This window comes from Helianthus annuus, chromosome 12 (assembly GCF_002127325.2).
Source record: "Helianthus annuus cultivar XRQ/B chromosome 12, HanXRQr2.0-SUNRISE, whole genome shotgun sequence".
Lineage (NCBI taxonomy): Eukaryota > Viridiplantae > Streptophyta > Magnoliopsida > Asterales > Asteraceae > Helianthus > Helianthus annuus.
In genome coordinates, this window is record NC_035444.2 from 82,629,419 (window position 1) to 82,652,897 (window position 23,479).

Here is a 23,479-nt window from a genome sequence, read left to right on the forward strand (position 1 = left end):
ATGCACCTCCCCCATTTGTAGTCGAGGGGTATTGTTAGGAGGAGACATATTAACCTCCCGTGAAACTTTGGGTTAGGTACTTTAACGCATTGGAAACTTGGGCTATCACTTGGACTGCGTAAACTAGCATGGCTGAAACTATTTTCTTATGTTCATGTTGGATTTGAGACTTTTATTCTATTATGCTATGTAACCAAACTTGTATACTCGCTCTTTGCTTTTGCATTGAACTCTATTTTAATACATGTTGCAGGTTGATTATTGAAGTATGGATGAATGATGAAACAAGTTTAGGGTGGACTAGATACACACCTAGAATTTATCTATCTTTTGATTGTTTTGTTATTGTTGAAACAATATTGTATTTTGTTTTGAAATCTTGTATGACAATTTAGCACTTGCTATGAAATTTGAATTTAATTAAATATCGTCACATAGTGTTATGACGTTTTGAGCAATCTACACACTTCGTCTCATCCCGATGTTTCCGCCATCGGTTGGGGTGTGACATCGAGATGGTGCTGGGCTTGGACATTACGAACGCTATGCAAATAGCTTCGTCGGCTTAGGGCGTCGGCAACGACATTTGCTTTGCAAGGATGATAACGAATCTCACAGTCGTAATCGTTGAGAAGCTCTACCCATCGGCATTGGTGCATATTCAGTTCTTTTTGGCTGAGGATGTGTTGTAGGCTCTTATGATCTGTGAAGATCGTACACTTGGTACCATAAAGGTAGTGTCGCCAAATTTTTTGCGCAAAAACAACTGCGCCTAGCTCGAGGTCGTGGGTTGTATAGTTCTTTTCGTGGATCTTGAGCTGACGAGATGCGTAGGCGATAACCTTGTCCCCTTGCATGAGAACACAACCAAGACCAAGGTTCGAGGCATCGCAGTAGACAGCGAAGTCATCGTTTCCGTCGGGTAAAGCGAGGACGGGAGCATTGCAGAGCATATGCTTGAGAGTTTGAAAGGCAGTCTCTTGTTCAGTTCCCCAAACAAAAGGCTTGTCTTTATGCGTGAGATAAGTAAGCGGCACAGCGATTTTAGAGAATACTTCGATAAATCGGCGATAATAGCCCGCTAGTCCGAGGAAAGAACGGACTTCAGACGGGTTCTTAGGTGTAACCCAACTCTTAACAGCTTCGATCTTCGCGGGGTCGACGTGAATACCTTGACTATTGACAATGTGACCGAGGAATTGAACCTCCTCTAACCAGAATTCACACTTGGAAAACTTGGTATAGAGTCGATTCCCTTGGAGTAACTCGAGAACCAAACGTAGATGTTGCGCGTGTTCGGTTTTCGACTTGGAATAGATAAGGATATCATAGATGAACACGATGACGAAGCATTCAAGAAATGGTTTACACACGCGATTCATCAGATCCATGAAAACCGCGGGTGCGTTGGTTAAACCAAAAGGCATAACAACGAACTCATAGTGGCCGTATCGGGTGCGAAAAGCGGTTTTGGGTATATCCTCCTCTTGAATGTGTAGTTGGTGATAGCCTGAGCGTAAATCAATCTTCGAGAAACATGTAGCACCTTGTAACTGGTCAAACAAATCATCGATTCGAGGCAGGGGATAGCGATTCTTGATTGTCAGCTTATTCAACTCCCTATAGTCGATGCACATCCGAAACAACCCATCCTTTTTGACGAAAAAGACTGGTGCGCCCCAAGGAGAGGTGCTAGGGCCAATGAAGCCTTTGTCAAAATTCCTGGATTTGACTCGAGAGTTCGCGCATTTCGGACGGAGCGAGTCGATAAGGAGCTCTAGCAACAGGGTTGGCTCTAGGAATGAGGTCAATACGAAAATCAATATCACGACTCGGGGGTAAACCAGGTAAGTCATCAGGAAAGACAAGAGGAAAATCACGAACCGCAGGCACCATGTCTATCTCCTTAACTTCCTTTTTCTCCGCTACTACAATGTGGGCCAAGAAAGCTTGGTATTCCTTACGGAGATACTTGCTAGCCTGGACACACGACATAAGTTGGAGTTTCTTCGATTCGACTTCACCGTAAACACACAATTGATCACCATTAGCGAGCGAGAATCGAATCATCTTATCGAAACAAATAACTTCAGCACGATTTTCACGAAGAAAATCCATGCCTACTATGACATCAAAACTACCGAGCTGCATCGGAATAAGATCGATAGGGAAGACGTGATTGTTGAGTTCAAGAGTACAATCACGTAGAATAGAATTGACAGCGACGGTTCTTCCGGTGGCAACTTCAACATCGAACGTCGAGGGGAGAAGGGTGCGCTTACGATTAAGGAGCTTTTCAAATTCAAACGACACAAAACAGTTATTGGCTCCAGTATCAAATAAACACGAAGCATATATACAATTCACGAGGAATGTACCATTGACCACGTTGTTATCGGCTTGAGCTTGGCGGACATTAATGTTGAAAGTACGTCCACGGGCTCCTGGCTGCTGTTTCTGCTACTGTTGCTGCGGCTGCTGTTGCTGGGGCTGCTGCTGTTGTGGCTCTTGCTTCACCACTCGATTCGGGTACATGTTTGCGAAGTGGTTGGGATCACCACACGCAAAGCAAGCTCTAGCGTGGATCACGGGTGCAGGAGCCGCTTGTTGGCCTTGAGGAGCAGGAAGTAGAGCTTGTTGAGCAGGAGCTTGACCTTCTGCTAGGAGCTGGAGCTTGACGTGGACCTGTACAGCAGTTGGCGGTGAAATGGCCGTACATATTGCAATGCACACAGTATCTGCAAGAGATTCCCACTGGATGGTGATAAGTACAAGTAGGGCAAGCCGGGTAAGGACAAGTGTATGCACGCTTGGCCGACGGTGCATAGGTAACCGGTGCCGCTGCTTGGCGGTGTTGAGGCTGCGGTGGGGCAGGTACTGCTTGGAGTGGAGTGGCAGCGGTGACAGTGCAATTCTTGCTACTATTGTTGTTGTTCTTCCTCTTGAGACGGGAGGACTTTGATGACTGCGGAGCGGCGGCGGTTTCAGCTGTTGGAGCAGCGGTGACTTGGTGCAGATTCTTGGAGGCTTTATCCCAGTGACCAGCCTTGACTCGCTTGTCGTTGATCTCAGCAGCGAGTAAGAAAGTTTCCTCAATGGTTGACGTCTTACAGCTTGAACAAAATTAGCCACGCAATCCGGAAGAACACGGATATACTTCTTGATGGTGATTTCGGGCGTAGAGACTTGACATGGACAGATTATACTCAACTGCTTAAAGTGAGCAGTCAAACCGGCGTTGTCGCAATCCTTCTGTTTGATATGCCAGAACTCATCCTCCAACTTTTGGAGCTCGTGGGGAGGGCAGAACTCTTTCATCATCAAGTCCTTCAACTCGTCCCACGTCAGCCCGTAAGATGCATCATTCCCTCGTTTGTTTCTCTCGGCCGTCCACCAATCTAAAGCTCGGGATTGGAAGACGCCGGTGGCGTTAACAGTACGGAGATTTTCGGGACAGTTGCTCTGATGCAGGGTGACTTTGATGGAATCAAACCATTGAAACATGGCCGTAGGCCCATCTTCGCCGGTAAATTCTTTCGGGCCGCAGGCTTTGAACTGCTTGAAGCTAAAAGCAGCTTTTGGTGATTCAGTCCTGGACTCTTCAGAGGACTTACTTCCGTTTTCATTCAGGTCACTAACGATTTGCGGAATCACTTTCGCTATCTGCTTGGCGACCAAGGAAGCGATGCGCTTGTCTTCATGATTGCGGTGAGCGAAACGGGAATGGAATGATCCAAATGACGACATTGTTTGCAATAGACATCGCCATAGGACTCAGACACAAATTCGATTAACCCTAGCATAGACTCTCACTCCGCTCTAACTACTTCATATAAAGCTCAGGAACATATCAACCACGTAACACGTAAGCACACAAACCACAGAATCACATAAGCACATAGAGCACAGAAGCACGTAGAACACAGAAATCACGAGTATAAGTTATATTTGCACGTATTCACCCACATTTGTCGTATAGATTCACCTATCATTCAAAGTCGGCTCGTTCGAGAATAGCGATTGCGATAAGCGAGTGGTACAGCATAAGCGAGCATCAAGCAATTTGTTAGCGTTTTGAGATAGATGTGCAGTGCGAGTTGCGCGTGTCGGTCAATGCGAAGGCGAAAGCAAATAAATCACCAAAAATCAAAACACATAAACAGGTAAAACCACATAAAACACATAAAATCCACATAAAAGCGACAAATATCAGAGTCAGCAGTTGCGGGCTCAGAATTGAAACACATAAAATCAGCGATTGCGAGCTTGAAATCGAGAATGGATTGTCTAAGGCTTGATAGACGTTGACTTCCCAAAGTGATTCGACTATTCACAAGGACTTTTAGTGCACACTTTGGCCTTCTGGACTGTGCACTCTCCTCAATCTGGGCGGTCGGCACGCATCCTTCCAGTTACAGTGCGACTTCAAGTCGTTGGAGTCCGTCGAGACCTTGGTGAGAGTTTTGAAAAACCAAAATAGAGAATAGAACAAGTCGTCAAGGTTCGGGTTTCATCCCTAACTTAACGACTTCATTCCTGTCTTGATGAAATAGAGGGAAAATTTACGTAGAAGTATGGATTTCACTCCTGCTTCAACGCAAATTTTCGCTTTTATAGAAAAATAGTGCGTCGAGTGGGTGATCTAATCGAGAGTTTGCGGTTTTCACACCTAATCTCGACACAGATTTTCCCCTCTTATTTAGAATTGTATGCGGTGCTAACCTTAAGAAAGGCTAGGTGATAGTGTTTAGCGAGTGCGAGCGAGAATAGCAAGCAAGCTCGTGCGGAACCCCTACTGGGTTTGCACAAGTCGGTTTGTTGGTATTTAGACTATAGACTAGGTCGTTTCTAAGACATCGGCCCGGACTAGGTCGAGTCTTGCCTAATTCCCAATAGTTATAGCTCTGATACCAATTTGTCACACCCCAACCGATGGCGGAAACATCGGGGTGCGGCACTGAGCGAAACAGATTGTCCAGGAGAAATCCATAACAACTAATTTACCAGATATTTAAATATTATGTCCCATACCATAACATACCAAAGTAAATAATTATTACAGACCAAGTATCTCAAAGACAAATAACATGTTCCGACAACTCAGATTTAAATTGTTTTTGTTTGTTTCTAGACTCCATCCTACTTGATTCCACAAAAGCAGGTAAGGCACAACATCCTAAACACCTGTCACATACGTTAAAATAATGTCAATACACATAGTGTAAAGGTGAGCATACAAGTTTGATAATATAATAGAGTTCGAAATCGTTTACGCATAACCAACATGTAACATGTATAAGGGAAGGTAAGTAGGTTATCGACAGAGAAATATGCACAGACGTGATTGCGAGTTGTAGAATGCACAACACATATCCCCACTGGGACACGTGAAGTAAAGCCCTTAATAACCCCTGTCCACGACAGGTGCTGAGTCCAAACTATAGTACCATCGTTGCTAAGGTTTCAGGCAACAGTCACTATGTTAACATAACATACAAGCATTCATCGAATAACACGTAGTATGCAATAACGGTCAGCGTATAAATAGTGTTTGCATTGTGTGTCGGTTGTGATTTGAATAAGTAACGTATGTAACACCCAAAAGTGCATAAAGCAAAAAGGGATCGAGTATACTCACATATAGCGTTTAAATTAATAAACATTGTCTTGGATTGAAGGGAGCGTTGAGAGATTAGCCTGGACAGTTAACGATAGCATAAGCGATGAACGACGCGTAAAACGGTGAAAAGTGGCTAAGTGTCAAGTGGCAATCCGATCGGATGGCTATCCGATCGATTGGCCATTCGATCGGATGTCAATCCGTTCGGATGGTCATCTGATCGGATGGCCATTCGATTGGATTGATATTCGTTTGGTAAGGATGTGTTTGTGTATGATGGCTTTGAAGTTTTCGTTGTAGCATTTTGAAAATAGAGAAGTATCTCTACCTTTCAGGTCATCGATCGAACGGTCGTTGATCGAACGGTCGTTCGATCGGGTAGCGATCCGATTGGCAGAACACTTAGTGAGAACAAGTTCACAGCAGGATTGTCACTCGATCGGATAGCAATCCGATCGGTTGGCAATCCGTTAGAAACTGATGTTCCTTGGAAATTATGAAAATGGTTAAGTGTCGAAGTTTCAAATGTCACTTGATCGGACGGCAATCCTTTCGGCATTTAGTTGGTTTGAAATTTTGAAAAGTTGACTAAATATGGAAACTCAAGTGCAATCCGATCGGATGGCAATCCGATCGGACGACGATCCGTCCCGCGATCTGATCTTTTTGCAAACTTGAAAGTTGTTAAGTTTTGAAGGTTTTGCGGTTTGATCGAGACAGTGTGACAACGTGCTAGACAACAGAAACCCCATCATGACCCAAGTTATCCGATCGAACAGGAATCACCCAAATCCGATCAGTTTACTTGTTCGTGACGGTTGTTCATGTTTAACCCGAAATCGGTTGTCTCTTTGATAGAAACCAGATCTTGAACCAACACATCACTAAGAAAGAGTAGAAGGTTTGTACAAGCTCCGACTCTATCGGTTTTGAGTGCATTGAGTGTAAAAGAGTTGAAAGAAAGTTGGAAAAGTGTCTTTCAATCCTTTTAACTGTGAAAATGTTTAGATCTATGCGAAAACATTGTTTAATCATGTGGAAATCCTTCAGATCTGAGTTGTTCTTGGTGGAATGGGGCCAAAACTTGAAGTTCATAAGAACTCTATGATGACATCACCCTAGAACACCTCAAATCCACTGATTTCACGGTTAAAAGTTAAGATTCAAAGGTGAAAAAGATGAAGAAGTGTGTGTAGATCATAGAAGTACAAGATTTAGATTGAAAACTTACAAGAATCGCGAGAAATCGAGAGAAATGAGGGCTTGAGTGCGGCTGGTCGAATGAGAGAGCTGTCATATCAAGTGATGTGACAGGAGGGGTATTTATGGGTTGCCAAAAAGGGAAAGGAGGGCAAGTGTCGGATAGGATGCACCTCGATCGGATGACACTCCGATCGGATGGCAATCCGATCGGATGGCAATCCGATCGGATGGCAATCCGATCGGATGGCCATCCGATCGAGTGGCTCCGACGAGTTGCGTTTTGACGTTTTGATTCATACGTTGGGCGTTGCGGTGCGTCTGAACGAGTTTCGATTAAGCGATGCGATAGATTAATAATAACCACACAATACTATATCTAACATACAATCATCATAAATAACTTGCGTTTAGCGTTTGCGATTTGATTGCGATAGAGTTGCGATTGCGTTTCGATTAATCACCACACAAAATATAGCACAATTAAACATGCACAAGTAACACATAAATAGCACACACACGTAAAACAATATCCAGAACGCATAATTCGAGTTGCGAATGCGATTGAAATACGATTAGCGATAAAGCGATAAAGCATCGATTAAATCTCGATTATTAATGGATACACCACATAATACAACTAAAGCGATTAAAATAAAAGATTCGATTACACGTCAAAGAAGTTAAATCAGTAATTAAGCAAGGAGTGACAGATCACAATTATCAATCTTTTATTCCTTTGACTTTAATCTTGACTTTGACTTTGACTTTCGCAACACAGGGTGCTACATTGAGATCCGGAGTTGGCCGAATGGAGGGGTCTTACGGTGATGCTGGTTAATGTGACGTTATCTGAGTCGCGGGATCGATGGGAGTGGATCGGTGGAGATAGTGTCGATTTTTCAGTTAAAGCGGTCAAGAAATTTCTGAAAAGCAAAGAGGATTATAGTAGAATTTTTGTTTTCAAATGGTCAAAGTGGGTTCCTAATAAATGCAACATTCTTGTCTAGAGAGTCGAGATGGGGAGGATTGCTACTGTTGATGCTCTCGCCCATCGTAACTGCTATAATGGCAGTGTCGTGTTTCTTGTGTGAGGATGGTGCGGAATCTGCCGAGCATATTTTTTGCTCATGTTCGGTGGCTCCTAGTGTATGGTATCTCATTAGCCGTTGGTGCCGTAGTAGCCCGATTTTCTCCTTTTCCATTAGAGACCTCTCGATCCACGAGTACTCTGGGCTGGAGAAAACCGTTAAGGAAGTGTTGCACGACATTATCTTGGTGGGTTGTTGGTGCATCTGGAAGGCTAGGAACAAGAAAAGATTTAATAACGCCAAAGATATCTTAGACATTTTTCAAGATGGTTAAGGTTTTAGGCTATTTGTGGTACCGGAATAGGTCCAAACCTAGAGGTATCTCATGGAGTAATTGGTGTTCTTTTAACTTATGTAGTTAGTTTTGTTGTTTGGTTTTGGCCTTCCTCGATTTAAGGGTGTGTCGATGAATAAAAGTTACTTTAAAAAAAACTAGGTTTACAGGTCTACACGACAGTAGAGCACCTATTTCACAAAACCACTCAGTTATATGGATTCCAAATTGTAAAATCTAGAATCATTGACCATATACATATTTTAACTATCGATATTCCTATATCCTAGAGCAATTTGCAAATAACCAAATCCCAACCTAAACCGATTATTAATGTTCTTATGCTATAGACTCATTATATGATTTTCTACTTTGTCTCCTTTATATCTAACCAGAAGTTTTAGAGCCCTAGCTATCAGTGAACAGTTACTATCTCCGGTAACCCTAGACGCGAGTCTCTCTCTATCTGAGTGACTTCTCGCTAGACTCCCAGCAACCAGTGGTCAAAACGTATATACCCAACAATTTCTATAAAACGGAGGGTCAAACGTATATACCAAACAATTTCTATACGAAACTACATACACTCCACTACTGAGCGAAAAGTTTGGGGGAGAGGGGTCGGCCGCCCCCTCCCGCCCCCACTATGCTGCGCCTCTGCCAGCAACCCCGAGTCCCCATCTGCCTCTCTCTTCATGCAAACTAAACGGTAATTTTTTATTTTTTGTATACATAAACCGCAATTTTTTTTAAATACACCTTGTTTGCGTATGCTTCTTCTATGATTTAATTACGAATATTGATTTTTATATAACTTTTATAACTAATATTGAGGGTTGAGTTATTCTACAAAGGAGTATAAAAATAAGAAGGGTAAAAAGCTACTATAGAGCGACAAGTGTCCCACAAGAAATTAAGTGGAAAGGTAATTTTGTCAAAAAGAATAAAAAGACTATGCACATGCAAATGCAAGTCACATGTTATTTCTCCTTATTTTTTAAACGTCCATAACTTTTTATACGTTATTTGTTTTTTTATTAAATTATACCATAAAATCGAGCGTCTTTTTATCTTTAATATGAGTACCATATTGTTATATTTAAAAAAATCGAAAACCCAGTTGCGTATTACACAATGGACATAACGTAAAACACAACGAAGAAACCCAGATGCATATTACACAATAGGCATAACATAAAACACAATAAGTATCAAACTAAAAACACAATGGAAAGTAGACTAAAAACACAATCGATTACAACAGATGGAAGACACAATGGACATAATGTAAAACACAATGAGTATTAAACTAAAACACAATGGAAAGTAGACCAAAAACACAATCGATGACAACAGATAAAAGACACAATGCACATAACGTAAAACACACAATGAGTATCAAACTAAAAACACAATGGTAAGTAGACTAAAAACACAATTGATGATGACAGATAAAAGACACAATTAAGGAGAGCAAATAAAAGACACAATAAACAATACACTAAAACACAATGACATCAGACTAATACAAAATGAACAGATTAAAACACAATGAATAGCAGAATAAACACAATGACCAGAATGTATAACACAATATATAGAGTACCCAAATGTAACACCATCTTTATTGTGTCACAAATTGTGTTATAAGTTTTGATAAAAACGTAGTGGCCTGAACCCAAATTAACATTTTGTTATAAGTTTTGATAATAACACAATGTATAGAAGTCCTAGTAAAAACGTAATGAACAAAACCCAGTTAAAAGACACAATGTTTGAATTTTTAACACAATGCAAAAAAAAAAAAAAAAAAAAAAAAAAAAAAAAAAAACCAGTAAAAATAATTTTTTTTATTTTGTTTTTATATAGCAATATCGTACTCATATTAAAGATAAAAAATGCTTGTTATTATGTGAACTTTTAAAAAAAATGTCGTATGAAAATGTTATGGACATTTTAAATTGATAGATGAATTGACATGTGTCTTGCATGTGAAGAGAGAAAATAAATAAATGTAGGATTCCTTTTATACCCCTCCATTATCTTCTTTTCTTTAAAACTAATCTCAACCCTCCAAATCTTAGATCAATGGACCAAAATCCTTCTTATTTATTTTTCCTTTGTATTTGATCCTAATCCCTTGGATGTTATTGTTAAGCAAGTGAGATTCCCTCGCGCTATGCGACAGGAATTTGACTGGTATCAGTTCCGTGCGTTACAATATCGACACTCGTTATAGCAATCGGAAAAAAAGTAAATTAAAAAATAAGTCGTGACATTTTCAAAAGGATTTCAACATGTTTTATATCGATCGAAAACAAAGAAAATGGATACCAATACTAATGTTGTCTGTCGGAATCAGTTTAATTCGTTACGGCATCGGTACGTCACCGGTTAAAACAATGAATTACTATTAATCATTGGTTTTGGTTCTGATTCAGCTTGGCATGACAATGGCACATTATCCATTTTCAAAAATAAATATATTTGTGGAGTTGAATTATTTCGAGAAAAAATTAACGTTAGCAAGTTAAAACAAATACCTAAAAAGTTATAATCACTAACCAACTTAAATAGTATATTATATAATATCAATTAAGAACATTTGTAAGCATCAAAGCTTATACTTTGTGCTTAACATTTAGTTAAATTGTTGTTAAATTCAAAGTATGTAGAATTAGAATTGAAGTTAAACTAGTTATTAAACAATTAAAACAAATATATAGAAAATAATTATTATGGGCACTTTTAGAAAAAAAAGGGTTAATGTTCCCAGGTTAAAACAAATACCTAAGAAAATTATAATCACTAACCAACTTCAATAATATATTATTAAACAACTAAAACAAATATCTAAAAAAACAATCATTATGGGCGCTTTAAAATCATATGCATAATAATTAGAACGTCTTTAACGTGTTTATTCCATAAATACTTTATTCCAAACAGGACATTAGCTTTCTTTCATTTGGTACTATGTTTTATTTAAACTTCAAAACTCGGCATCTATTTTTTACTACATACTCGTATCATGTTGAACCAAACAAAACCTTGTTCACGTGATCGGTTCTTAGAATTCAGGTGTCCTGTTTAAGGCCGGAAAACACACTTTTTTAAGTCTTAACGATATAGATAATGTAAACTATTTTTTTTAAACAACGATTATTAAAGCTACAGTTTATGTTATATTAGACTGATACCTAATCGGCTTAAGTTATAAATTTTGATATTGATAGTTTTAAATGAGCATAAGATATAAAGTTTATGTTTTATATGGGTTTTCTAATTAAAAAATATATATATATATAACATGTATGTATAGGATTTTTTTAAATGTGCCATGGTCGGTGGTCTTTCCCCGCTCACCACCAGGGCCGGCTTTGCTTGTTCATGCTTCTTCGTTTAGCATTGAACATATTTACGAATACATGTATTCGTTCATTAAGGAATTCAACTTGTTTAAAAACGGTTCATGAATACAATTGAACATATACCATTTAAAAAAACAACATTCTTAATCTCAAACATGACATAACCACCTTGTTAAGCAATTGATACAATAATTATAAACATAATTATCCCAACAAGGGCCGACCTAGGGGTGGGCGAGACGCACCTCCGGCCGAGACCCCATTTTTTTGGGGGCCTAATTTTATATACATATACACACATCTATATATATTAAAAGATCAAGATCAAAGAAGGGGTTGGTTCCGGCACAAACCATATATATCCTACAAACCGTAAGAACAGATCCTACCACTTAAAAAAAGTTAAATTAGCACATACCAAAACAATACATACATAAAAGTAGCACTTTTGAATTATATTAGCACATGAAAATTAATCAAGATAATTGATTTAGCACATATTTGAATCATATCAGCACTTTTCTTAATCAACATATTGAAAACAAAAGTAAGATCCAAATAAAGAATTAATTGCTTGTTAGCATATTTATAGGGAATTCAATATAGTTGATATTATTTAGGATATTATTTTATCATTTCTCTATAATTGGTTGGAGAATTCAATATAATTGATATTATTTAGGATATTATTTTATCATTTCTCTATAATTGGTTGGATGGCGTTCAAAAAAAAAAAAAAAAAAAAAATTGGTTGGATGCCACGTGACACCTTTTAAATGGTTTTTACAGTTTTTATGCAAAACGTGGTTTGTATTTGATCATACTCCAAACTCCCTTGAACTATGAGAACTTTGAGAACTCCAACTCCCTTGTGCGAGTTTCGCCATCATTTTTTTCACACATCTAGATTAAAATGTTACAAACACATCTTAAAAAAATTGAAGTGGCGTTCTCGACCTCCTTCAGCTACAATAAAAAACTGCTGACATTGGTATGAATCAACATTTACACCACCTGTAATCGTTTTTTCACGGATGGGGTAAATCAACAAAAACAATTTTATTTATTTACTTTTTAAAAAGTTGATTTTTTTAGGATTTGTGGTAATGTTTTTTTTGAATAAACCATTTGTATGGTCGAGTTCTCTTAGTTCTCACAACTCGTATAAGTTTTCATTTTATCCTAACCATATAAACAGAATCGAGATCAAAAGAAAACCCCATTTGAGTTATGAGAACTTAGAGAACTCTAACTTTTCGTGCGAGTTTTGCCAACATTTTTTGCACACACATAAACTAATATGTTATAAACACAACTAAAAAAAAATTGAAGCGATTTTAAGCCTTTTTACGCTGCTGTAAAAAACTGCTTTTTGGAAAAGTTGATTTTTTTTTTAGAATTTTTGATTTAATTTTTTTTTTTGAAAAACCTTTTGTAAGGACGAGTTCTCTAAGTTCTTACAACTCGTAGAAGTTTTCATTTTACCCTAACCCCATTTTTTTAAATCCTCTCAACGTTTTTTTTTATGCTCAAAACGCTTAAAAACATGTATATTACATGAGTTAACTTTTTCAAAAAAAATAATGTTTGACAGGAGTTTTCTAGATTTTCTTCCTAACCTGGGTTTTCTCGTTATACTTACCGTATATTTGATGATCCATATCCATTATTCAAACATATATATGGCAAGTATAGCGAGAAAACCCAAGTTAGGAAGAAAACATGGAAAACTCCTATCAAACAATTATTTTTTTTGAAAGTTAACATATGTAAAAAATCAAAAAAGCATCAAGAGGATTTAAAAAAAAAAAAAACAAGTTTCTGCGTAACAGTGCATAAGACTGTTACATACGTTACACGAAAACTTCTTTATTTAAAAAGATTGGTCGACATTTTTTGATTTTTTTTTTCAAACCCTTAAAACACATATATATTTAATGTGTTAAAAATAAAAATTGTGAGGTTAGAGTTTCAAGGGTTTTCTACACACACACATAGCTTATCGTACGATACGTACGTGATCATCCCAGCCGTTCGATCAGGTGCACATCTGGTGCGAATTCAATACATATCGCATGTGAAAAAATGGTTAGCATGGGGAAGTGTGAAAAATGGCATGGGGTGTGTAGATGGACAAAATCGCATGTGGAAGATTTGAAAATCGCATGTGAAAAAATGGCATGGGGTAATGTGAAAAATGGCATGGGGTGTGTAGAATCGCATGTGGAAGATTGAATATCGCATGTGAAAAAATGGCTAGCATGGGGTAATGTGAAAAATAGCATGGGGTGTGTAGAATCGCATGTGGAAAATTGAATATTGCATGTGAAAAAATGGCATGGGGTAATGTGAAAAATGACATGGGGTGTGTAGAATCGCATGTGAAAAATTGAATATCGCGTGTGAAAAAATGGCATGGGGTAATGTGAAAAATGGCATGGGATGTGTAGAATTGCATGTGGAAAATTGAATATCGCATGTGAAAAAATGGCTAGCATGGGCTAATGTGAAAAATGGCATGGGGTGTGTAGAATCGCATGTGAAAATTGAATATCGCATGTGAAAATCTGTCTGTGTTACTGTTCATCTTCTTCGATTGTTGGTCGATCATTGTCAGTCTTCTTCCGTTTGACCCTTACAACTCCCAAATTAGTAGTTCTTATTATCGATATCGCACTAAAAGGAACGAAGGGAGGTTGGGGAAGAAGATTTTCAGGTTTTTGAATTTGATTTAGGGTTTGATTTTGAACTATCATCGGTCAATTACAGAGATTTATGACCTCGCAATGACGTTTAACCTTCCTGGTATGATTTAGATATATTAAAATGATTAATTTAATCATTTAAATTAGTTTCGCTCGCGTTTGATCGATTGAAGATCGTACGGCTGAGGGCATCGCGTACATAATGTAGGATAAGAGGTATTATACGTTAACCGGCCTCCACATACACATATATATATATATATATATAGGGGAAGGTTCAAATGAAAACCACTTTTATTGCGAAAACTCGAAAACTAACTAAAAAAGCCTAAAAAAACACCAATTTTTTTTTACATTTTTTTTATTAAAATTCGCTAGTCTTTATATATAAAAAGAACTTTTTGTCAAAAAAAAAAATATAGTGTACATATGTAATAATTCACATGTGTAGTACTATTACACATGTGCACTACAATTTTTTTTAAGTTTTTTTATATAATTTAAATAGCGAAAATTGGTATGCAAAAAAAATTTTGTATGTTTTTTAGGTTTTTTTAATTAGTTTTTCGAGTTTTCGCGATAACTAGTGGTTTTCATTTGAACATTCTCCTGTATATGTATGTATATATATATATCATAAGAGAAGAGCATCCTATTTGAGAAACTTAAAAAGCATTATGGACCACACATTTCTCCAAGCCAAATAAAAAGGTTTTTTTTAATCATACGTTTTTAAGAGTTTTTTTTTTCTTTTTCTTTTTTTTGCATATATACATATATGTATATTGTCAAATTTGAAAAAAAAAACCGGCACGTTAAATCTTTTTTTTTTTTTTATCCGTATCCATTATCCAAACATCTATCTAGTGTAATTTATTGGGCAATCTCCATAAAAGTTTAACCTTAAAACTTATTGGGCCCAAATAATTTTATTTTTATTCATATCCAAATTCTTATAACATATTGGGCACATTAGTCTTATTTTGATTCATGTCCATATCCAAACATCTATCTAATTTAATTAATAACAAAAAGTAAAAAAAAAAAAAAAAACTAAAGATCAGATACTGATGGTGATGAACTTTATATGGAGTTGAAGTTATTTGACACATTAGAAACCAGTGAATTTAGCAACCCCATATTTTTGCTATGTTTATTGCTATAATGTCAATGGTCGTTTAAACAAAATAGTTTATAGAATCGTTAGGCCATAAGACATTTTTTTTCTTCCGAAAACTTAATCTTCAGTGACAGCTCAGTTCTGATTCCAAAACAAAGGCATAAAAAAGTATAAACATAATTATCTCAAAATAATGTTTTAAGGATCTAAGTTTCTAATGACTGAACATAAACAAAACAAAACAAACGACCATGAAAGGGTGTAAACGAACATACTACCGAATGTTCATGAACGCAATTATATGAATGAGACATCTGTTTGTGTTCGTTCATATAGCTAATTATATAGATAATTGAACGAACTCTTTTGTTCATATTCGTTTATTTATTAAATGAACGAATGTAAACAAATTTTCTACCAAACGATTCATTAATGGTTCGCTAAACGTTCGATTTGTTTATAACTGTAATGTAGCCACTTTTTCTTACTGTCTATTTTATCTGGCATATTATCTCGTACAAACATTAAAAAGTTTATTTCTGGTATTGTACTTATAAATTTATTTAGTAATAGTCTTGTAATTAATTATTAATTATTATATTCTAGATGGACTCTAATTGCATTTAAGTTGATTTAGAATCCAGAAGCTTGAAAGGGATGTTGGTGAAAAACACGCAAACAAAGAAAAAAAGATTGCTTTCTTTTTTTGAAACGTATACCACCACATTCACGAACGTATGCTTCATTCACTAAAAAGGATTGTAAACGTGCCAGATTTTTTTTGATGCCCTTGATGACAAATCAACAGATGGAAATAAACTATGCAAGTGCAAGAAGTGTTGATCAATTTTCAATGATGTTAGGGTGGGCGGGACACCACTCGGGTACCCTAATCGGGTACTTGTCGATGCTCAGTAACACTGCCGCCACCCAATCAGGTAGTTGTCACGGCATGGGTGTTACTCACCGAATAAAGGAAGACACATTTGACCATTGTTTTTTTTTATTATTGTTCGTGTTTTAAACTGTTCTTGTTAAAACATTCGTTTTTTAAACTTTTTTCTAAAATTACTTCAAATGAGATTACCAATCTGAATTGTACTCTTCCTCGAATGGGTCAAGAAATTCGCATTCATACTCATCGCCATATACGTACTCATCTTCGAATAGCCACTAGAAATGAAAACAGTGTTCATAATTCGGTTTTGACGGTTTTTATGTCAAAACCATTAGTAACGGTTTTTATTATAGAAAATCGAAATAGAACCGTTGAATTTTATAACCGAACATCACTAATAGATTGGTTTTGCTCTTTAGGTGTTATTAAACACGTATGGCATAAAACGATAAATATATGACATGTAACTTTTGAGATAGCAGTTTAGTAGTTGATATGACATGGAGGGGCACAACTTTCCAGGGGGAGACCGAACTTTTCGTTCAGTAGTGTTATGTATGTACGTTTCGTATAGAATTTTTTTAGGTATATACGTTTTCGACCCACCGGTTTTATAGAAAAAATTACTTATATAGCCCAAATAAAATATTTATATAGTCCAAATATTATATAGCCCAAATAATTATATTTTAGCCCAAATATTATATTTGTAAACATGTATGGAAGAATGTATTGTTTATAGCCCAATTGCCCAAATAACTATAGCCCAAATAGAAAGGCCGCCTTATTAAAAAAAACTCAAATTCGCTAATTGGGGATTACGACCAGACGCATGAGAAAGGGGAGGAAAAAATCACTGGTGTTGGCTGCGCTGCTTGTTTGACTTCGAGTCTGCAATATATGTGATTCTTCTTCAATCTTCATAAGGTATATGTTTTTAATCTTTAGGTCTAATTTAGAGCTGCAATATATGTGATTTAGATTGAAATTAGGGGTGAAACTGGGGCCAATTTTTTTCCCTAAACTTGTTGAATCTTTCTATAATTATGTCTATTTTTATTTGTTTAATCTTAATATGATTTAGATAGAAATTAGAGCTTGAAATTTAGGGTGATTTGTTAACTTGTTGTGATATTAGATTATGTTATAGGGAAGTTTAAAAACATAACTTCTTTTTTCAAAAGAAAGAATGAAGAACAAGTAGAGGGAATTGATGATGAAAACAATGAGATTAAACGTCAAAAAGTTTCAACAAGCGAACCGGTTAATGAACAATGTTTTGGTGTCTTTGGGTTCAGTTGTTCGTTAAAGAATGTTTACTTTTTAATATTTGAGAACGTTTTTTTATTTGATATTAATGTTTGACCCGACCCGAATCGAATCACCGACGTCTGACCCGAACATATCACCTCAAAACAAAGCGATAGAAAAAATCTTTTAGGTCCGGTGACTTCCGACCCCCCGATGAAAATTTTCAAACTTCGCAGTGATGATATGGTACTATTTTGTAAGTTGTCCTCAATATTAGTCTAATCATGTCATTTTTAAACTTAATGCAAACAGGAAGTAATATAAGTGGAGAACTAATACACATAAAATTGTTGAAATCGGTAAAACTAAAAACAGGAACTTAAGAACGGTTAATAAGAAAAGCTATAAAAAACGAATGATTTTAAAAGTTGAAGGAACTAAAAATCGAGCGATTTTATACAAATGAACGATCTAAGATGAACATTTTAAAAAAGACGTTTATATAAACCAAAAATGTAAAAAAGAATAAAAAAATGATCAGTTTAAAACAACGGACGAATTAATAAACAAAAGCATTAAAAATGAACGAATCTTTAACAAACGTATAGTTTTAAACAAATGAACAATTTAAATAAACAATATATTAAAAAAAGATGAATAATTAAAAAAAGATTGAAAAACAATCGATCTTAAACAAACGTTATATAAAACAGACGCCTTCATAAAAGACATTTATTTATTTATGTAAAATGAGTGTTATGAAATAATGAACATAAAAATAACATAATAATACAAACATAAAATAACAATAGAAAAGTTTAGAAAAGAAATTAAAAACATTTTTTTAATATATAAAAACAAAAAAACCTCATTTTACATGGTAGGAAAAATGAGACTTTGGTTTTTGTTAATTTGAGTAATTATATAAATAACCTTTTATATATTAAAAAACTTTATAATTTACATAAATAACCATTTAGGGGTAAAAGGATTAAAATACCTTTGACTTAATACAAAAAGTAATAAATTTAGTGTTAGGAGTCAAAACCATTACAAAATGCAACCTTAGGGTTTGATATGTCAAAAAAATTCTTTTAGGGCTGAAAGGGTTAAATTAATTAAACCTTAGGGACCAAAATAGTAATTTACTCTAATTAAGACTGGTCGGGGCGCCCATATAGACTCCTCATCACAAGTGTTATGAATGTGAAACACCGCCGCAGGTGCCCCTTTCACGGTTGTGATGGGTTTGACCATGATGGCTTTTACGGTCCTAAAAGAGTGTGTTGTGTGTGGATTTGACTTGATTGCTAAAATGAATTAGGTGTTAAATTGTGATTGAGTGTGATATTTATTTTAAAATATGATGAGTGTTGCAAGTGTGATGAGTGAAATATAATAGAATGTGAAAAAGTGAGATGTCAAATAGTGATTGAGTGTGATAATGTGATAGTTGTGATGGGTGCCCCATCGACCTTAAATAAAAAGATAAATGGTTTGACACCACTAATTAGGCTGATCGGTATGGGGACTGGCCTAGGGTCGGCAGGGTCCAGCGTCGCCCCAGCACACCGCCCCTAGGGCCGACACCATCTCTCTATAAATATATACCCTTTATTCCCCTATTTTAACCCAAATCTTTCCAATCTCTCTCACTTTTCTGTACACTACCTTAATTTTTATAAAGTTTTAGGCATGTCCTCTTCTTCATCGTGGTGTTCGTCATCTTCGGGTGATGGCAATTTGTTTTTTGCGAACGCCGTGATGCTGGCAGCACAGATGATCATGGAGGAAGAGGAAGAAACGATGTCACAACCGCGAACTAGGCAAGCCGCCATAAACCAAGGCCGAGAAGGTTATCTTTATTTTTCGGTGAAAATAATATATTTAATTTATTTTTCGGTGTTAATAATGTATTTAATTTATTTTTTTGTGTTAATAATTTAGGTGCCCATGATAGATTAGTTGCCGATTATTTTGTCGACGAACCTTTGTACACGACAACGATGTTTAGACGTCAGTTCCGAATGAGTCGTCGACTGTTCTTACGTATAGTATACGACTTTTCGCGGTCTGGTCCGTTTTTCACACTTCGATACGACTCTAGGGGCCATAGGGGATTAACCACTTTACAGAAATGCACGGTGGCCATTCACCAAATGGCATACGGGACGACACCCGATTTGTTTGACGAGCATTTAAGGATGTCCGAAAGAACTGCACGAAAATGTTTGTACAAGTTTTGCGAATGGATGGTGAAGCTATATAGCGAGAATATCTGCGGAAACCAAACACAAATGACGTCCAAAAATTATATCAAGCGTACGAAGAAATGCATGGTTTTCCAGGAATACTTGGAAGCATTGATTGAATGCACTGGCCGTGGCAGAACTGCCCTACTGCATGGCGAGGTCAATATACTCGAGGCGATCATGGTCATCCAACTATAGTACTAGAGGCTGTTGCGTCACAAGATCTCTGGATTTGGCATGCTTTTTCTGGTGTTCCTGGTTCGCTTAACGACTTTAACGCCATCTACCAATTAGAGATCTTTAACGATGTCATAACAGGAACTGGTCCAGACACCAGTTTTACGGTTTCAGGGGTTGAATACAGGCACAGTTACTACCTTGCGGATGGAATACCCAACGTACTCTACAATCTTTAAAACTATTCCGCATCCGACATATGATAAAAGAAAGAAATTTGCCAAGTTTCAAGAGGCAGGAGAAAAGACATTGAACGGTGTTTTGGGTTCTAGAAAAAAATGGTATATCCTTGAACATCCAACACGTGCTTTTACACCATAGAAGTTGTGATACTCTATTTATGCTTGTATCTTGCTGCATAACATGATCATCAAAGACGAAGGTAGAGCGATTTGTGAGTACGATGAAAATGTGCCTAACATGAATTCTGTTCCGGTAAGTGTAGAACAACAAGATTTAAATGGATTATCCTTACGTAAAGAGTACACACATCAAAACCTTTAAGCGGACTTGGTGGAATACATTTGGAACAACGCACAAAATGAACCCAATGACGACATGCCGAATGAAGAGTAGCAGTTTTTTTAATTAATTTTTTAAGTTTAGGTTGTTTTTTTTAATGTAATGTAAGAATTAATATTTTCTTTAGAGTTTAAATTAATTTTAGTTATATATATTGCATTTTTCATTTGGCAAAATTAAAAAAAAATGGGGGGAGGCTCATCCTCCACCCCTTGGTCCATCCTTGGAGGGGCATCCTTCTTGGATGTTGACGTGGCAGGTGACGTGGATGGACATCCTCCAAGAACTAGCCTCCTCCACACCCCATAGTCTTAGGCCGGAGGGTATGGAGGGCGCCATCCCTCCACCTCATCCATGTATAGCGCCACAGGGGCTCCATCACCACACCCAGGTTTTTAAGAGGGGGGTGCCATCCCTTCTCTGCTACCATGGTAACGAGAAGAACGAGATGTTCAGGTGGGGCCCACTTGATTTAATCCAATAATTTTTTTTAATTTTGCTTAATAGGGGGCTTTAACCATACCATGCAAGTTAAGGGAGGTCGTGATAAAGCCCCTGGCTGACGTGGATCCTACGTGGCGCTGACGTATCCTGATAAAGCCCCTAGGGGCTCTATCCCACACCCTCCAACCTTAGGGTAGCTTAGGACTTTAGGGTAAGTTTGAAGCTGTTAAATTTTATTAGTTGAATTTTAAGATAGTAGTGTATAGAGATGGGCATAATACCCGGTTCCAAACCCGCTGTATATAAGAATCGGTTTCGGGTTCCAAAAACCCGTTGGTTCTTACCCAGTTTCACATTTTATAAAAAAAAGGGTCGTACCCGGTTCCTATCCGGAACCGATTCCTCCGTATACAAAAAATACCCGGTGCATTAAATTCTTACCTTTTTGATTTTATTACCGTTGGAATCGATTCCTAGCCGTTGGAATCGATTCCTAGCCGTTGCAAACTGCCCATTTAATGTATATTACCGTTGGAATCGATTCCACATACCACATTGATCTACTTCTTGATTATTGTTCTACTTCTTGATTCCACACACCACATGGCAACCAAGAATTCCAAAACCACCAACTCTCCATCCGTCAACAAGGCTCCTCAATCGGCTCCATATGTTGTTGGGACACTCACACATAATCGGAATCAAGATGTATGGTGCAATTGGGTTTGGTGGAAATGAGTGACGACTCGCAAAAGGCTCAATGCAAACATTGTGGAGCTTTGTTAAGCAAGGACTCCAATTCAACTTTGACGAAACATATAAAGAACAAATATTGCAAGGCTTTGAAAGATGTTACACTGGGTCAAGTGCAACTCTCAAAGGACGGTTCAATATTTCGTTACGATCACATGATAGCTCGGGATAGGATGGCTAAGTTGGTGATTCAACAATCATTGCCGTTTGGACACTTCGACAACCCTCAATTAACTAAGGTTATTAGAGAGACTCTTCAACCACGCTACAAACATGTAAGTCGTCGCACTTTAAAACGTCAATGTTTAAATTTATGGGAAAATGCAAGAAAAAACTTAATTGGATTTTTTAAAAATTTAAAAACTAGTGTTAACTTAACTAGTGATGTGCGGTCAGCTCCACATGGTTTACCCGAATTGTACATTTGTGTCACCGCTCATTGGGTTGATCCCCACACGTGGCAAATGATGAAGCGTATGATTACGTTTGACGAGTATCCTTCTCCTCATACTGGTGAAAATATTTTTAAAATTATAAATGCCACAATCATTAAATATTGTTTAGAGGATAAATTTTTTTCAATTTCATTTGATAATGCTTCAAACAACACAATGAAATTAAAATTAAAGTATAAACCGGTTATTGATGGGGCGTTTTATCACACAAGATGTGTTGCACATATTATTAATTTAGTTGTGCAAACGGGGCTAAAGGATACTTTTATTTCGGATTTTGTTAAAGCTTTTCGAATTATGCTTCATGACATTTTCAAAAGTGGAAAAGAACGATATCAAGAATATAAATGTTAATCAAAAATTAACTGGACCTAATTGGGATATACCAACTCGTTGGAATTCTACTTGTTTTATGTTCGACAAGTAAATGGTCAAAAAAATAAACCGGCTTCAATATGTTTGTATTTTCTTTAATATGTTTTAATGTTTTTTTGATCTATATGAGGAATTTTTTTGAAGAACCGGTTACCAGTATCATTTCAGCGATTTTTTAGACATACCCGGTGGAACCGGTTCTTCAGAGAACCCGGTTCCAACCCTACCCGGGATCGGTTATTATCGGTTCCAGTATTCAAGCTCTAAACCCGGTTAGGAATTGGACCCGGTTCCTACAATAACCGGTTCCCCTACACTATAACAAGAACCGGGTCCAGATAGAAACTGGTTCCGGGTACAAAAAAATACCCGATATGCCCATCTCTAGTAGTGTATGGTAGTGAAAGAAGTGCCCCTCCCACCCTTATCTATGGTTTGTTATGAATGTTTTTCCTTCAAAGTGTTCTTCAAGGATTATATAGAATGTAATTTTGATGATTTTTATTTAAACATAGTTAAAGATGTTGCGTCATGTATCTCTTTATTAAAGATGCTAGTGGTTTAGTGGTTAAGTAAATGTTACACTGAATTAACGGGTTGTGTTTCCTTCTTTTCTGTTTTGCTTGAGCTATGCGGTATAGTGATGGACCTTACTTGGAGGATGATCCGTCACGTAAACGTCACGTAGGATGGGTGTGAGAATGGAGAAAGAGGATGAAACTAAGGAGCCACGTAGGATGGGTGTGAGAATGAGGAAAGGGGATGAAACTAAGAAAATGGTGGGATGAGCCTAATATATATATATATATATATGTGTGTGTGTGTGTGTGTAAGTTGTATGTATAGATGTGTGAGGGAGGGGAGGACTGTTTTTTGTCTTTTTGTGGCCCGTCGGAAACATCCGCAGGTGG

General features: G+C 37.0%; 1 protein-coding gene across 1 annotated transcript; it reads left to right on the forward strand.

Moving 5' to 3' along the window:
- The first annotated feature begins 19,225 nt into the window (after window positions 1-19,225).
- On the forward strand, window positions 19,226-20,198 carry LOC110893233. Its single transcript, XM_022140349.1, has 3 exons — window positions 19,226-19,385; window positions 19,478-19,785; window positions 19,920-20,198. The coding sequence occupies exons 1-3, from the start codon at window positions 19,226-19,228 to the stop codon at window positions 20,196-20,198; spliced, it is 747 nt and encodes a 248-aa protein (XP_021996041.1).
- The last annotated feature ends 3,281 nt before the right edge of the window (window positions 20,199-23,479 follow it).

Bases quoted from the DNA above. Each gene is read 5' to 3' on its own strand.
- LOC110893233 (XM_022140349.1), top strand. From the start codon at position 19,226: ATGTCCTCTTCTTCATCGTGGTGTTCGTCATCTTCGGGTGATGGCAAT. The intron at 19,386-19,477 runs GTTATCTTTATT...TTAATAATTTAG, and splicing joins CATAAACCAAGGCCGAGAAG to GTGCCCATGATAGATTAGTT. The intron at 19,786-19,919 runs GTGAAGCTATAT...TGGCCGTGGCAG, and splicing joins ACAAGTTTTGCGAATGGATG to AACTGCCCTACTGCATGGCG.